This window comes from Panicum virgatum, chromosome 8K (genome assembly GCF_016808335.1).
Source record: "Panicum virgatum strain AP13 chromosome 8K, P.virgatum_v5, whole genome shotgun sequence".
NCBI classification, from domain to species: Eukaryota; Viridiplantae; Streptophyta; class Magnoliopsida; order Poales; family Poaceae; genus Panicum; species Panicum virgatum.
Window position 1 is genome coordinate 29,431 of NC_053143.1, and position 15,955 is coordinate 45,385.

Consider the following 15,955-nt stretch of genomic DNA (forward strand, 5'->3'; position numbering starts at 1 on the left):
TCTTCTTCCTCCCTCCACTGAAACAGAGGCGCCGCCCCTCCGCCGTGGGTTCCCGCCCACTGGTCGCCATGCCACCTCGGGGCACCGTCTTGGCCGCCTCCACGCGTCGTGCAGAAGCCCCACCTCCACCCGAACCGCCTCTGCTGGCTTCGCTCGCGCGCGCCACGCTGCTTGCCCGCGCGACACCTCGTCGCTGTCGGCCTGAAACGGGCCCACCACCGGCCCTAGCTTGCCTCCTCGATGCTCTTACCCCCAGGCCGCTGCCCAGCTCTATCTTCTCATCTCTCGTGCCTATAAATGGCAGGGCTGACCCCCTGCACGCCATGTACCACCACGGCACCACCGCCTCCTTCCTCCACTCCGGCGAGCCTCGGCCGCCCGTGGAACCTCCTTCTTCGACCTCCCTTTTTCCCAATTGGTAGCACACCAAGCTCCCTCTCGCCGCCTTGAGTCTCCTCGCCCTCCCCCCCCTCCGCTCCCCGCTCCCTCTCGCCAAAATGGCCAACAACGAGCTCACCCGCCGCTGGCGAGCAAGCTCGCAGTGGACAGCCCGCCACAGACCACCTCTGCCCTAGCTGAGACTACCGGCAGGTGCGCACGAGCCCCCTCACCGTTTCCCCCAACTTCCCCCTCGCCGCCAGGGTCGGACCTCGCCCAGAATCAGACCGGCCAGAACCTCCTCTGCCGCCGGACATGGCCGAAGGACCTGATTGCTTTGATTAGATTCTTTCCAAGGTCCTTTTTGCAAAACTGCCTAAACTCTTTTCTTTTCTTTTCAGTGAATTTTGGAAAATTCTAGAAAAATGTAGGAAAAATAGAAAAATGCCAAATTAGTTTTGTTGTGTTCCTCTTAACTAGCTCTATGACTTTGGCTACTAAAGTTTGTTTAAAACCTTATACTGTGTGCTCTAGTTTAATTGTTAGGAAATCAGTGATTTATTTATATCTTTTTAACCATAGCCTTGCTACGCTTGCTTTTTGGAACCTAGCATCCTTTTGCCATGTATAATCTTGTGTAAAATTTGTGATCCAAATGCCTGACTTTTGCTTATGATTTTATGTACTTTGCTTATTTCTAGCTTATACACTTATTATTTTAGTAAAGTATGTTTTCGTTAGTTTCTTAGGGTCATCTTTTTACCATGGGCTCTACTGATCACAAGTAGTTTATGATAATATTTGGGAGAGTTTAAGCACTATTTAGTTTGAGTTTTGAATTATGTGTTCGAGTTTTAAAGTTAATTCATACATGCTAGTTTCTATCCTTGCAAAATTATGAAAATATTCTTGAGAGCTACTACTGAGTAGTATGTCATGACCATGAAGTTTCAATCTCTAGTTATGTCTGAAACTTGACCTATAAGTAGATCTTGTTGTGCTAGTGTTGTTTTTGTTAGAGTAAGCTCCAAGTTTGAGCTTGAATTATATATATGGTTTTTCCATTTGTACTTTGAGTTGATGTTTGATGTTTAGAATCTCATCCATTTTTGTTTAGTGTAGCTAGTTTATGAAGTTTATTATGTTCACTTTTACTCTATAAACGATTGCCCAGTAAAGTAACACTTTTAAGCTTAGTTTTAAATGTTTATTTTATTGGTTTACACTCTATAGTGAAGGAAAGCTATACTCAAGTGTCTCACTATTAATTTCCAATTATTGCATTGCATATAGAAACAACATCGTTAGTAGACGGAACGTACGAACTTATCCAGGAACCAGAGGCCAACGTCGCAAAATTAACTGAAATCTCAAACTCTTATTCGGAAGCGTTAAAGCCTACTGACTTTATAGACACTAATGAAGGTAAGCCCCGGTGCATAATCCTATTATTTCCAAATTATGCAACTTATTGTTAATTACTTGTGCATTTAAGTTATTGGAGTTGAATGAAAACCTTAGATGCATAATTCTAGGTTCCTATTGATTGAACACTAGAATCTGAGTCCGAATAGCTGCTATGCTAATAGGACTGGTAAAAGTCGAGTGATTGCCTGTCACTCGCGAGCCTTATAGGAGTTGATTGTTTACTTTCTTACAATCACTATAAGGACCATGGACGGATTGAGTTACAAGCTTCATGGTGGAAATCCGTCTGTGTTGATAAAATTTGATAAGGCCGCAGTGTGTGGTAGCGGTGGTTAAGCGTTTGAAAGTACTAGCCACATGCCGTAAATATGGTACGCGGCAAGCCTAGTAACTAATCGGCCCGGCAAATGGACATACCTTCCACTCTCTCTTAGAGATAGGAAGTTAAGTTATGTTGGAAGTTTATTTTATGTTGCGCAACACCACGGGTGCAGAGAATGGCGGTTCTCTGTAGTCGGGGAGAGTAGCACTGATCCATGAACCGGATTGAGAAGCAAACGGTTGCTTGGGAGTGACTCGTCAGTGCTCCAAGCATGTCTGTTAGGTTTACCCTTGCAAGGTTGTAAATTCGATTCAGAATCGTCCGTTTCTCGCGGAAATTGAGACTGCTTGATCCCTTTGCCACATAGAGTAAGAAGTGGAACAATTATGATACTCAATCTTGTTGGATGCAATTAATTCCTCTACCATATTTGTATAGATAGGTGCTTATCTAGAATGACTAATGAAACTAGAATCTAAAAGCTAAAACTTGAAATTAAGGACATACTCTTTGTTGCTTTTCAGTAAAAGAAACCCCAGAGCCTTCACAAGCCTTGCATGTCTAGTTAAAGGGATATATTATATACCCTTAGTCGGGTCAGCCTTGCTGAGTATTAGTATACTCAGTCTTGCTTTTGACTTTGTTTTCAGGTAAATTTTTGGGATGCTTGGTGAAATTGACGTCATGTACGGGCTTCATCATGATGTCATATATCGTCGCTAGATATCATTTTCTTTTCCGCTGTTTATAAACTCTGAAGAACTTATCTACCTTCAAATTTTTGAAGTACTCTATTTGAATTCTCAAACTCAGTTTGTAATAACAATTACTGTTGAGGTTTGTGTTGTAAAATTTATGGTTATTGTAATCTCTGAACTCACCTTCGCGTGAGGTATGTTGTTTCGATCAGAAATACAGTGGTTTTATCGGGATTTTACCCGACAGACTGTCATATTATTCCGTTTAAAGTGCGTGTTAACTATTTCATCTATAATGGTAATGGTTAGCGCACTTGAGTCGGATTAATTTTGGCGGTTCTGCCACAATAGCTATGTGTAGGGCACAACTATTAAATAATCTTGTGATCCTAAAATATCTTAAATGAAGTATAAATTATAAAATTTTAGATCTTATCACTGCAACTTTGATATGGAACTACTCTATATCCGAGGTTGTTTCAAAAAAATTCAGAACTTGTATATTTTGAAATTAAAGAACTTATAATAATTTTTGGACTATTAAATAACCGAAAGTTTTATGTCTCATCAATCTCTACAATTTTGATATAAAAGTTCACTCCATCTGAGATCATATGAAAAAGTTATGTACTTTTTTTGCATTGGACTAGTTTTAGGGACTTTCTCGTAAAAAAGAGACTAGTTTTAGAGACGAGTCATGCCATCACCCGCCCCTAAACTTGCATTTCTAGAGCCGATGGCCACCATTTTCAGGGCGGGTGATGGCGTCGCTAGCCCCTCGAAATGCATTTTCAAAAGCGGATCAACAGATACAGTAGCCGCAGGTTATGTTTTGACCCGCCCTTAAAAAAAATGGGGCAATTCTACAAATCATTTATTTAAGTAGTGCGGAGTGGAACAGCAGCACGAGGAGCTCGGCGACAATTGCCTCTAATCTCCTTTATATGCTGGTGACGTGGCGAGGTGGGCTGACATGGACGGCGAACGCGGTCAAAACCACTTTGAACTGGTCTCCAGGGCGTATTTTGACCGGTATAAATACTTGAGACACAGCACATACATGGTATTTGCATTGAGTTGCGGAGGGTTTTTTGGCGACTATTTCAGGGATGTAAAACGGACTTTACTCAAATATATAATGGTTCTGTGTGTATATCACAATAATTGAACTATTGCTCCATTATATTGGATCCTAGCTACATGCATTCATGTGTGTGTATACATTGAGAGACAATATGCAGCTAGCTATTTGGTGTTGCCTGCTGCATGGTGGTGGTGGTCGTCATGCCTGGCCTTCTGCTCCACCTCTGCTGGCAGGTCCTCCATCGAGATGGATCTGTGGTCCAGCCAAGCGATGATATCTTGGAAAACAGTGCGGATGTTGTTGGGCGACTCACCAGAGGTGAGGGCGTGCCACATGCCTGGGTAGAGCTTGAGCGTCTTGTCCTGGCTCGCCGCCGATTGGTATAACAGCTCGCTCACCGAAGGGTCCGTCACCTTGTCCGCACCGCCGTGTACGATCAGGAACGGCAACGACACCTTCAACAATTAATTAATGTGGGTCAATTTTCTGAATTGTACGTGTTGGCCTGGTCCGTCTGTTTTATTTCTCATTAGCAATGATGTTCTTTGAACACTCATATCAGCATATGAATCGAGAAACAATGTGGGTCAATTTTCTGAATTGTGTTGGCCTGGTCAGACAACAAGCGAGTAATATAATTGGACAGTGACGTTCCTTATTACTAGAGCTGTACTGATCGATCCCTAGCTAATTGGACAGTGGCTAATTGTTGACCGAACCACTTAACTAATTGGACAGTGGATAATTAATAAAGTACTGGTTTTGAAGCAGATGGATCCACATCTCCACCACCATGTGATCTGTTAGTTAATTAATTGGGAGGATCGGAGGAGATAAATCCAGAAGAATTAGATTCTCTGTTTGTTTGGATTCAAGTGTTAATGGGTAAGTAAAAGTACTAAACTTTAGCACTAATGTATTCAAACAGAAGAAGAAGTAATTAGTAAATCAAGCAATTAGTAAAGTAGTAGATAGATAAAGAGTAGTAGGACGTACCTTGTGCAGGAGGTTGGCCTCGACGTCCAAGCTGACCTTGAGCAGCTCGAAGGCGGTCTTGAGTCGCGGCTTGTCCTTGTAGCAGTAGGGGTTGCCCCGGATCTCGTCCCTCTTCTCCTGCATCCTGTAGGCGGCGTCGATGACGTCGGCGGTGGGCACGATCTTCCAGGTGGGGATGATGGAGGTGATGGCCCTCAGGATGTTGACGACCACCGGGTGAGGCCGCATGTCGTCGGCGATCTTGCACATGGGCGCCACCAGCACGGCGCCGGCCCAGAAGTCGGGGCGAGCGCGGTGGAGGAGGAGAGCGACGGCGCCGCCCATGGACTCGCCGAGAAGGAAGAACCTGCGGACGTGGGAGCGGCGGACGACGGAGGCGAAGTAGTCGTCGCAGTCCTGGACGAGGGCCTGGAAGTCTGGCACGTAGCCCTGCAGGCCGTCGGAGCGGCCGTGGCCCTCGTAGTCGAGGCCGTACACGGCGTAGCCGGCACGGGCCAGACGCTCGCCGGTGCCGCGCATGGTAACGCCGCACTCCACAGCGTAACCTAATTAATTGTTGATTCATTCAGTTTCCAAATTCCAAACAGTGCCAGAATTGAATAATTGAATATCGCAATAATTAAGAAGCCAACCATGGCAGAGGAAGATGAGCGCCTTGGGAGGGCCCTGCTTCGTCGTCCACCTCTTCCCAGGCAGCCATCTGCATGCGAACAGGCTCATCCCCCGCGAGTTCCTCACATACTCCTATTAATAATCATGCAGTAGATAGATCGATCCATGGCCGCGCGCAGCAGATCGATCGAGCTGTTAATTAGTCTTAGACGAGATCTATCAAATAGGAGGACGGACGACGGAGTATCATATCGAGAATCCTACCTCTTGGTACTCGTGGTCCAGGACGTCGTCGTCCTCGCCGCCGCCGCCGTTGCCGCTGCTCATCTCTTCAGTACTCTGTTCTGGGGCAGGAATAATGGAACAAGACCACCGGCGCGGCGGCGGAGTTGGATATAATGGAGTTGAATTGGCCCAATTTGCGATCGACGACCAAGACGATTATTCAACTAACTGCCAGGGATTGATTGGAAAACAAATACTCTAAATTAAAGCAGCAGCAGGCAGAGAACAGGCCAGAGAGGAGATCGAGAAGAGTTGACTAGCTACACACACACACACTTGAGAGGGATGAAGGCCGGCCAAGCAGATATATCTCTCTCTCTATCTACGATAATCTAGCAAGAATGAGCGACGAGAGGGAATAATGAGACGCACGGCCGAGAGGCATATATATCTCATATCTTAGTAGGATATATAGGATCCAAAATACACCAGCAAGCAGATCTTTTTTTCTTTTAATAATAAATATAATAAAGAAATAAACCCTGTTCTGTATACATATAATTATATATATGTCAACACCATCAACTACTCCATCCCGTCCACACATGGATGGATGGATGGATGTCATCTTCCTACACGTTTCGCATACCCAACTATATGTGCAACTACAAACTAGCACTCACATCAACGAATTGCATATTATCAAACATATCTGCAACAACTACTTGCTAAATACATTTAGTTTTTTTTTTGTACTGATGAGAAGCTTTACATGACGGTATGTATTGGCAACTACTCACTTGCTGCACTATAAATCTAATGCTAATGACTGTAGTACATAAGCATCGATGACTTATATAAGTTACGAAGTTGATGCCGCCCTCTCATTTAGCCATTTGATGATGTCTGAAAACACAATATCAATGTTCTCCTTGGGCTCACCAGAAGTCAAAGCATGGCACATCCCTGGGTACAGCTTTAATGTCTTATCCTTGCTCTCAGCTAATGTATATAGTGCTTCGCTTACAGATGGGTCAGTCACAGCATCATCACCACCATGGACTATGATGAATGGTAGAGTAACCTATTTGGAATAAAGACAGGAACAATCTAATTCAAAGGCCGATATATAGATGCTTTAGTTTTTTATTATAACATGGTACCAAAACAGTTGTGCTGACATTTGGTTTTTCATATTTCCAAACAATTTATTAATTAGTTTTCTGATAATGCATACTTTGTATTACATTTTCACGTAAAATAAAATGTACACAAGATGATTACTTATTAGTCAAACAAATTTAAAATACCTTTGTGCAGCCCACATAATTGTTAGCTACCTTAATTATTTGGTAAAATATGAGACAACTAATATCTATGATTATGAAACAAATATATCATGTCACTTCAATTCAACTGTTCCATACCAATATAAACAAAATGGCTAGTGCTAAAAAAAATTGTTAGGTTCGCTACACTCAATACCTCAAATGTCATTTTTCATTTTCTTAATCATAGCAGTAATCATGACAAAATTAATGCCACAATTTCATACGTCTAAAAATTTAATAAATAACCAACAAAAGTAACATTTTGACAAAAAGTTTGATTCCAAGTCTTGCTCTAGTACCTTGTCAAGATTGCTTTCAATATCCAAGCTTGCCATAAAAAGTTCATAGCCGGTCTTTAGCCTTGGCTTTCCCTTATAGCAATAATGATTATTTCTTACCTGACAAAAGGTGATGATATTAGCTAGTAGTTCTAAAAAAATCAATAATCTTTTAGGTTTAAGTCTTCCCATATATCTTTTCCTCGTACCTCTTCACGCCATTCTTCACTTTTAATCGCCCTATCAATGATATCTTCATTAGGGATGATCCTCCATGTAGGGATCACATTACTGAGCTTACTTAAAATTGAAATCACGATGGGATGAGGCTTCATATCTTCGACAATCTATGTGAGTGTTATACCATTGGAATATAAATTTCATCTTGATGAGACTTAAACCGACGTATGTGTGTATGTACATAGGTACATACATAGATATACACACTATTATTGCTAAAAAAAATCAAATGTCAATGAGTACACAAATTATCGAAAATAACCTTGCACATTGGAGCGACTAAAATGGCTCCATCCCAATAAGTAGGTTCTTTCCTATGAAGCATAAGCACAATAGCTCCCCCCATGGATTCTCCAAGCAAGAATTTCCTTCGGTTCTTGTACTCCAATTTCTCTATACAAGGGAATCATAATATTGGGAAAATTGTTTTAGAGCTTCAAAACTTATGTCTGACAATCTAGTGCTAGAAAACTCATTTACATTTCTATATGAGATACATTTTTCCTAAAAGAATTGGAAATGACCATTTAAGAGAAATTGATGGCTTCTTACGAAATGCAGGTATCATGTGGAATCATAATAAAGGATTGCATGATCAAGCATATGGGAAGTATGAATGGAGCAATAGGTGATTACATTAGTTATACATACCACAAACACTTGCAAAGTACTTAGAGCAATCAACTACAATGTCATTGAAACTCGTAATATAGCCTTGAAGTCCAGAAGACTTCCCATGGCCTTCATAATCCATTCCATGCACTGCAAATCCAGCTTGCGCCAACCTAGTACCTGTGCCTAAAAGAAATAATATCAAGATGTATAAGCTAATTATGAATTTTTATTATATATTTATGCAAAATTAATGGAATTATAATCCTGTTACCCTAATAAGAATACATGAAGAGTAGTTGGTGTGATTTCTAATTAGCGTGTATGGTGGTTGGTCTAAACCCATACCATATATTTTTTTACGAAGGCAATCATAAAATTGAATTTTTTAGGTTAAGATTTGCACAGGAGTTACATCATTATGGTATTTACCTCTCATCGAAATGCTGCATTCCATGGCGTATCCTAAAATGTGTAGAGTAAGAGAGATAACCAAATCAAATAATGTTAAAAGGGCAACGTCACTTTGATAAAGTTGTATTGGAAACTGAAAAGCAACATCATATCAGCAACCAAGTTACCATGGCACAGAAAGATGAGGGCTTTTGGTTCAATGGTTGAAGGTCTCCATTGACATGTAAATAGATTCATTCCTCGTGCATTCAAAACAAATTCCTGGGATAGAAAAAATCCGAATATATGATATTGAGAAGAAACTTGGTATGAGAATTATTGAATGGCTCTTCATATATATCAGCTTGACAAAGTATAAGAAATTTTGTCCACATAAGTTAAGTTATAATTAAAAGAATAATCAATATAAATTTACCTCTTCATACTTGATATCATCATCGGCCATTTGCTTTGAAAATGGAGTGATAATGCTAAGGCATTAAACAATCTGTACATATGTAATTTATACTTAGGAATGGTCAAAGAGAAGTTGGTTCCCCATTGTGTGGATATCTTAATTTGAAGATACATATTTTTTGTGGTGCTTTTTGTATCCATGCAAGGCACCACAGATTGTGTGGTTAAGGATTAGCTATATTTAAGTGGGCTAAGTTTAGCAAACACAAACTAGATACTTGATAAGCTCTCACCCCAAACATCTTTATATAAATTAGCATGGATTTATAAATTGTTTTATGTTTTTGAAGCGTCCCCTCTAAAGATGTGACTTAAATGTGATACAAATATCAGTCTCAGGAAACTGATAACACATTTATTACATCATATGGTACATCACCGTACAACTCTACGCGGTGGTGGGCAAAGGAGCGCCACTATCGCAAGAACAAGAACTACAAACCAAACGTAGAGGCTAACTTTGTAGAGGTCATCAGAGTCTTGCGCCATGCAAAACTTCCTGCGGGTGACCCTAATCCATAGGCAAAGCTGGGTGCAGAACGAAACCCCCCTACTCATCGTCCTCGGGAAGGAGCTCTGGATCTTCCTCTGTAAATATTAAGCAAGGGTGAGTACAAACGTACTCAGCAAGTTCAATCACACCCACGGAGGGGGTATAAACAGAATATATGCACAGGATAAATCAAGGATAAGGCTAAGGTTTAATTTGCGGAAAGCTAATTTTTATGCATGGGTTTATTTTGGAAGAAAAGGATTTTTAGAGCAATTATTTTGTACCGAGTAACACGTAGGGTTGATCCACACAGGATCCAAGTTTATAAGTTGCTACCAGACTCCTCATCCGACGTAGCACACGGCACAGCTGTCGAACACTTTTCCAAAACAACTCACGCCAACCCATCCATTCCCAGAAGAAGTGCTAGTTATGTGACCAAACTATAACTCGCTCAATTCCGTGAGCACAGCTATTCGAATAGGTTTTACACTCTGCAAAGGTTGTACACCTTACCCACAAGTGGGGTACCGCAGCACGATCACCTTAGTGTCGGTGCAGATCCCAGCAAAGCCATTACCCACCTTAGCTAAGCCTAACTAGTCAACACGGACTCCACCAAGGGGTTAACCTATCAACGAGGACTAACTGTCAGACCTGGGGCAGCAGGACTGCTCACCAGGGTGGAATATTCTAGAGTAGGGAACAGTATATGGCAATGCTCTACCTCTTTTGTACCTACCCGAATAAGAGTAGAACTAGTCGATGGTTCCGGGAACTAGCCGAACCTCTCGGACTAGGATCCTAACAGAACTCGACTAGGATTTCCATGTAACCCTGTTTCCCCAGACCTTATAAGGGCGAGCAGGGACCCCTCCAAAACATCGAACAATACCTGAGGGAATACAAACTACCACATAGGACATAGGGTAATACGCTCCGGCGGCCTGAACCTGTCTAAATCCATGTGTTCCTTGCACCATCGCGTTCTGATCTTGGCGAGTCCCTACTCATAACCACTCTCCTCAGGATACCTCTTGGAGAACCCGACGGTAAAACAACGACAGCTGGCGCCCACCGTGGGGCCTCTCGCCAACAATCGTCAGAAGAACTCGATGGCTTCTCTTGACGGCATTCCGGTGCTCGAAAAATGCACCTCCCTTCGCATCGGTTCATGGATCTTCGTCGCCGACAGATCAGGCGGCTTCGAAAGCTATTCAATCAATCAAGATCAACCAGAAGTTTCAGAAACTGCAAAACGTTGTAAATTCGATGAATTCATCGATCAACTCGAAGAAATCGGATTTTCGAACTTCAACAATGAAGCTCGGATTCAACCCGAATTCGACGCAATCAAAGCCAAAACACTCTCCGAATTGAAGGAGGACTTGGAAAAACTGCTGGAAGATTCCAAGCAAGAAACTTCCATGAACGGAAAGACCATACTTCCTAATTGCATCCGCATCGCTGAACCAAGTCTTCGGAAGAAAAAAAAATCAAAGCCTAGCTTCAAGAAAATTACTCGCGAAAAGAAGCAGCCGAAAAACACTTTTTCAAACATCGACGATGTTGATGAAAAGATCGAACACTGCCTTCAGTTAGCTGATGACACGTTCAACATCAGCACTTATCGCGAAGAGTCCTCCAACCACTGGGATCTCAACTCTACAGAGCTGGAACAAGACCAATCTTTCATTAAATATCTCGAAGAATTGGATGACCCAATATCTGAAGATGAACTAGCCGAGTGGTCACACGACATCGACTTATTCATGGAAGGATTAAACAATCCCCACAAGCTCGAAGCCTTCTGGTAGCGATCCAAAGCGAAGAAGCTGTGGGACGATTCACAAAACAAGTCAGCAACTCAAGTGGATCAATACCTATCACAATCCCACCCTACAGAAGACTCTGTTTCAATAGATGACTACATGAGTCGCTGGTGCAACACCATCCAAACTCCAAATTCCCCTACTCCGCAAGAAGATCTCCGCATGCCGCGGTTATTTTCTCCTAAGGAACGTGACAATTTGGGAAAATACGATAAATTCATAAATGAACTTTCAGTCCGAATCGAAGGCGGATGGCTCCCAGCTGACATCCCCCCATATGATGAAGACCTTCTTCGACACACTCTCGGACTCTCTCCAGATTCGGACCAAGTCCTCAAAAGAAACCGGCTCGTACTACGATCCGATTTGGACAAGAAGACTGAATCCGACAAGGAGTCGACTTCTACGGCCACTACAAAAATGGAACTGCAGTCCTCAGAGAAGCAACAACTCTCAGAAGACGAAGAACTACCATTCCAACATAGCTTTCCGCTCAAGGAAGACAACATCAATTCAAAAACTCGCAGCCACAATCGCGAAATTTTCATGTCTTTCCTTTCGGACGCTACGAACCGAAAAGTTGATTCCACAGCACTGGAAGACTTGAACTATGACGAATTCATCTCTGAACCGGAGATAACTGAAGCAGCAGCAGCTAGCCATGAAATTCCTCCACCGGGAATCACATTCACCGTCCATCTAGACAACACCCCAAGATGATTCTCAAGACAGAGCATCATCAACAACTTGGCGACTCGTTCGACTACTCCAACAGTGACTTACACAATGTTATCAACATTGGCTGTAACGCAAAATTAGTCATCATCAACAAAAGGGAAGATCATGAGGAAGTCGAAGCCTACAGTCCAACATCTAATTTCTGGATACCTTATATCTACGGGTACAACCCGCGAAAACGACGTCGCGACAAGGCAGCACCTCCTTCTCAACCAAAGCAGTCGACGATTGATTCTACTCAACAAAAAATCCATTCAAAGTGCTTCCTGCATCCCAAAGGAAAGCACTCGAGTTTTCAATGTAGCACTCTTCGCAAAGCACTCGGAGCATCCCCATCTTCTGCCAACAAAGACAACAAAAAGGAGACCCAACACGAGCAAAATCCTTTCCAATAAGGGATCAAGCATGCCAGCTACTCAAACGAGTCATCTATTGGGCTTACCCCCGGTCTTACACCCAATAAAGATTAGGATGGGTTCGCCCGAACTCTGACTCGAGTCATCTATTGGGCTTACCCCCAGTCTTACACCCAATAAAGGCTAGGTTAGGTTCGCTCGAGCTCTGACTCAACCCCAAAATTACTCGCATTGGCAATCAAGTCATCTATTGGCTTACCGCCGATCTTACACCCAATAAAGGCTAGGATGGATTCGCCCGAGCTCTGACTCAGTCCACTACCCATGTTGACAGAAGGCAAATACTAAAATGAGTCATCTACTGGGCTTACCCCCGGTCTTACACCCAATAAAGGCTAGGATGGGTTCGCCCGAGCTCTGACACAGTTCACTACCCGTGTTGGCAGAAGACAAATATTCAAGTCGATCCTCGGTCCTACACCCAATAAACACCAAGATGGATCCACTTGAATTAGACTCCAATATAAAGAAATCGAGTGCTTCAAAACTGGATGAAAGAGAAGATTTCATCACTGGAGCCATGAGCTCCCCCCTCCCAAGGGGTTACTTCTTCGGGAGTCGATACTCCATCAGTTATTCTAAATACCAACCTTTCCTTGTTAAGTTAAGGTCAAAGGCACAGCGAATCGGGTAGCTGGGGCTAGGGGACATGAGCTTCACGGCCCAAGAGACAAAGTTGTCTACCATCTTCAGGAGTAAAACCTAGAGACATGAGCTCCCCCTCCCCAAGGGTGGTTACTCCTTCGGCTACCTCGAATACCAACCTTTCTTTGTTCACTCAAAGTCAAAGGCACGTCGAATCGAGTAGTCGGGGCTAAGGGACACGAGCCTTACGGCCCTAGAGTCAAGCTCTGTACACTATCGTCCATGAGACGACAAATGATTGACTACTATGGTACTCGATGGGGCAAGCTCCCTATTTTCCCAAGAGGAACTTCTCGTCCATGAGGCGACAAATCATCGACTACTTCGGTACTCAACCGTCAGATGGGACAAGCTCCCTATTTCCCAAGAGGAACTTTTCGTCCATGAGGCGACAAATCATCGACTACTCTGGTTCTCGACCTCCGGATGGGACAAGCTCCCTATTTCCCAAAAGGATCTCTTCGTCCACGAGACGATAATTTATCGACTACTTCAGTACTCGATCCTCAGATGGGACCAGCTCCCTATCTCTCAAAAAGGATTTTTTTCTCTCGTCCATGAGACGATAATTTATCGACTACTTCAGTACTCGATCCTCAGATGGGACCAGCTCCCTATCTCTCAAAAAGGATTTTTTTTCTCTCGTCCATGAGACGGCAATTGATTGATTACTTCAGTACTAAATCCTCGGATGGGACAAGTTCCCTATCTCCAAGAAGGACTTATCATCCAAAGAGATGGCAATTCATCGACTGCCACGCACTCAACTTCCAACTACTAAAAATGAACCCTTCGTCCTCAAGACGACAACTCGTCGATTACCACAGTACTCGACCGACAAACAACCTCTCCTTTTTCCACAAAGGAACTACTCGTCCACAAGACGACAAGAAAATCGACTACTACTATACTTGAAAAAAATGATTCAAGACAGCCGATGAAAAGCTTCATAAAAAAGGCAACCAGCCAACCGGCCGTCAAATAAAAGGAAAAAAAGTATTGTACATCACAATGTTAAAAGTACTTAAGTGGACTGACACCCACACAAAAAGCCAAGAGGATATTACAACAACTGTTCAAGCCTCTGGCGCTGGCTCCAAGCTGCTGATAACCTTATCAGCGATGGGTTTTATCTCCGCGACATATTCAGAGAATCGCTCCTCCGAACAGCTTACGGCAACCCCATCGCCAATAAAAGACAAGTTCACGGAAGGGAGAAAGGACTTAACTAATCCTAAGACATGAGCCAAGTAATCCCAAGAAGTGTCGGAGAAGAAGCTGCCGAGCCGCTGGGGGGCTTCACGAAGATGCTCTAGCAGACTCTTCTCGCCAGCTTCTTCATCCTCGACCATCCCGATGACTACTTGAGCCGCCGCCTCAAGATCAGCTAGCTGCTGAGCCTTCCGATCACTATCTGCCGCCAAGTCTCTGATCTGCTTCATATCGCTGACCATTTGCTTATCAGCATCAGCCTTGATCTTGGTCAGCTTCTCCACAGCATCTGCGTGACGATACATAATATTGGTCAGATCAGTCACCTCATTATCCTTTCGCAACAACAAGCTTTTAAGCTCTGTCAAAGCAAGGAAAACATGAGAACACAAGAAAACTACCCGAAGGACAAGCATCAAAGAAGGAAAAGAATACCTTTCTTCTCCTTGGCAGCAGCCTTGACCTTCTCCTGCAGTTTGGAGGCCTTATCCTTAAGAGCAGAATTATCCTGCTCCAAAGCTTCGACTCGAGCCTCCAGAAGACTGACCTTCCGCGACTGCTCCTGAGAAGACCGCTCAAGAGCAGCCATCTTCTCAAGTTGCCGTGCTTGCTTGAGAACAGAGTCAAGGCAGGATACTCGATAACACAACAAAAAGCACTCGAGTACAAAAGCATCTTACAACAAGAGAAGAATGACACCCCAGAATCTACTGGGCAACAGAAGTCGACGACTCGACTTCCTGCTGTGGCACCTCCCGCAAGACCAGATCGACATTAGCAGCAGCCGAAGGACTCTTCGGCCGATCCTCGCTCTGCTTGTCTGAAAAAGCTCAGAAGACATCAGCAAAAGCTCGACGAAAAAGCCAGTCGATCAAATCAAGCCACTCACCGGTGCCAGCGGTAGGAGACTCCTTGCTCGCCTCCCCGATAGACAGATCCCCCCGATCACCCACCTTCGGCGAATCTAGAGGCAGCCGGGCAATATTCTTAAGGGAATCAAAAATCCCGTTCTCCGACTCGTCAAACCCCAGAGCATCTGGATTGCTACAAAAAGAAGTACTCGACACTTCAACAACAAAATCAAAGGAAAGCAAAAAAGCAGTCGATCAACAATCGCACTTACTGAGAGGAGTGTTTGAGCACAAATTTCCTCGATCTAGTAAACTTCGGGACCATACTCAGCCCCGAAGCATTCTGCCCCTTAGCAGAGCCACTCCCGCCAGATTCAACCGGTGCAGCGGGAGTCGAGATGGCCAGGCTCTCAACAGAGCCCACCGCCTGTCTTTTGGAATGAGAAGGAGGCCTAAGAAGAGGAAAAACCATCAAAATCAAACGCAGCACTTCAGAAAAGTACCAACCCATACTCACATGTCACTACTACCAGCAGAGGTGGCGTCCCGCTTCCGAGTCCTTGTAGACTCGACTGCCGGCTCATCCGCTGTCCGGCCCCCAACATCAGACGCTGTCCGACTGGCCGACGGACCTGCAAACAAGATACAACTGAGGTCAATCAAGGATCCAATGTTCAATTCGAACCAAAGAAAA

At 43.6% G+C, this 15,955-nt stretch overlaps 3 protein-coding genes across 4 annotated transcripts; all 3 read right to left on the bottom strand.

Moving 5' to 3' along the window:
* Window positions 1-3,927: 3,927 nt before the first annotated feature.
* LOC120643354 (caffeoylshikimate esterase-like) lies at window positions 3,928-6,192 on the bottom strand. 2 transcript variants are annotated; one of them, XM_039919701.1, is made up of 4 exons: window positions 5,783-6,192; window positions 5,539-5,650; window positions 4,907-5,451; window positions 3,928-4,365 (listed from the first exon to the last, which is right to left on the bottom strand). In XM_039919701.1, exons 1-4 carry the CDS (start codon window positions 5,843-5,845, stop codon window positions 4,072-4,074), a joined length of 1,014 nt encoding a protein of 337 aa, XP_039775635.1. In that variant the 5' UTR covers window positions 5,846-6,192; the 3' UTR covers window positions 3,928-4,071. The 2 variants fall into 2 exon arrangements, with proteins under 2 accessions (XP_039775635.1, XP_039775636.1); XM_039919702.1 differs by having other exon boundaries at window positions 5,539-5,710.
* Window positions 6,193-6,605: 413 nt separating this feature from the next.
* LOC120646077 (caffeoylshikimate esterase-like) lies at window positions 6,606-9,063 on the bottom strand. Its single transcript, XM_039922796.1, has 8 exons — window positions 9,034-9,063; window positions 8,786-8,879; window positions 8,637-8,669; window positions 8,244-8,390; window positions 7,855-7,985; window positions 7,562-7,699; window positions 7,374-7,472; window positions 6,606-6,827 (listed from the first exon to the last, which is right to left on the bottom strand). Exons 1-8 carry the CDS (start codon window positions 9,061-9,063, stop codon window positions 6,606-6,608), a joined length of 894 nt encoding a protein of 297 aa, XP_039778730.1.
* Window positions 9,064-14,180: 5,117 nt separating this feature from the next.
* Window positions 14,181-15,177, bottom strand: LOC120646078. The gene is made up of 2 exons (XM_039922797.1): window positions 14,846-15,177; window positions 14,181-14,699 (listed from the first exon to the last, which is right to left on the bottom strand). Exons 1-2 carry the CDS (start codon window positions 14,997-14,999, stop codon window positions 14,275-14,277), a joined length of 579 nt encoding a protein of 192 aa, XP_039778731.1. The 5' UTR covers window positions 15,000-15,177; the 3' UTR covers window positions 14,181-14,274.
* Window positions 15,178-15,955: the final 778 nt, after the last annotated feature.

Excerpts from the sequence above, each read along its gene's own strand:
- LOC120643354 (XM_039919701.1), bottom strand. The coding sequence starts at position 5,845 with ATGAGCAGCGGCAACGGCGGCGGCGGCGAGGACGACGACGTCCTGGAC. Across the intron at positions 5,651-5,782 it reads TGGACCACGAGTACCAAGAG|GAGTATGTGAGGAACTCGCG; the intron begins GTAGGATTCTCG and ends GATTATTAATAG. Across the intron at positions 5,452-5,538 it reads GCTCATCTTCCTCTGCCATG|GTTACGCTGTGGAGTGCGGC; the intron begins GTTGGCTTCTTA and ends ACAATTAATTAG.
- LOC120646077 (XM_039922796.1), bottom strand. The coding sequence starts at position 9,063 with ATGGCCGATGATGATATCAAGTATGAAGAG. Across the intron at positions 8,880-9,033 it reads ATGATATCAAGTATGAAGAG|GAATTTGTTTTGAATGCACG; the intron begins GTAAATTTATAT and ends TTTCTATCCCAG. Across the intron at positions 6,828-7,373 it reads TTGAAAGCAATCTTGACAAG|GTTACTCTACCATTCATCAT; the intron begins GTACTAGAGCAA and ends TATTCCAAATAG.
- LOC120646078 (XM_039922797.1), bottom strand. The coding sequence starts at position 14,999 with ATGGCTGCTCTTGAGCGGTCTTCTCAGGAGCAGTCGCGGAAGGTCAGT. Across the intron at positions 14,700-14,845 it reads TGCTGCCAAGGAGAAGAAAG|ATGCTGTGGAGAAGCTGACC; the intron begins GTATTCTTTTCC and ends ATCGTCACGCAG.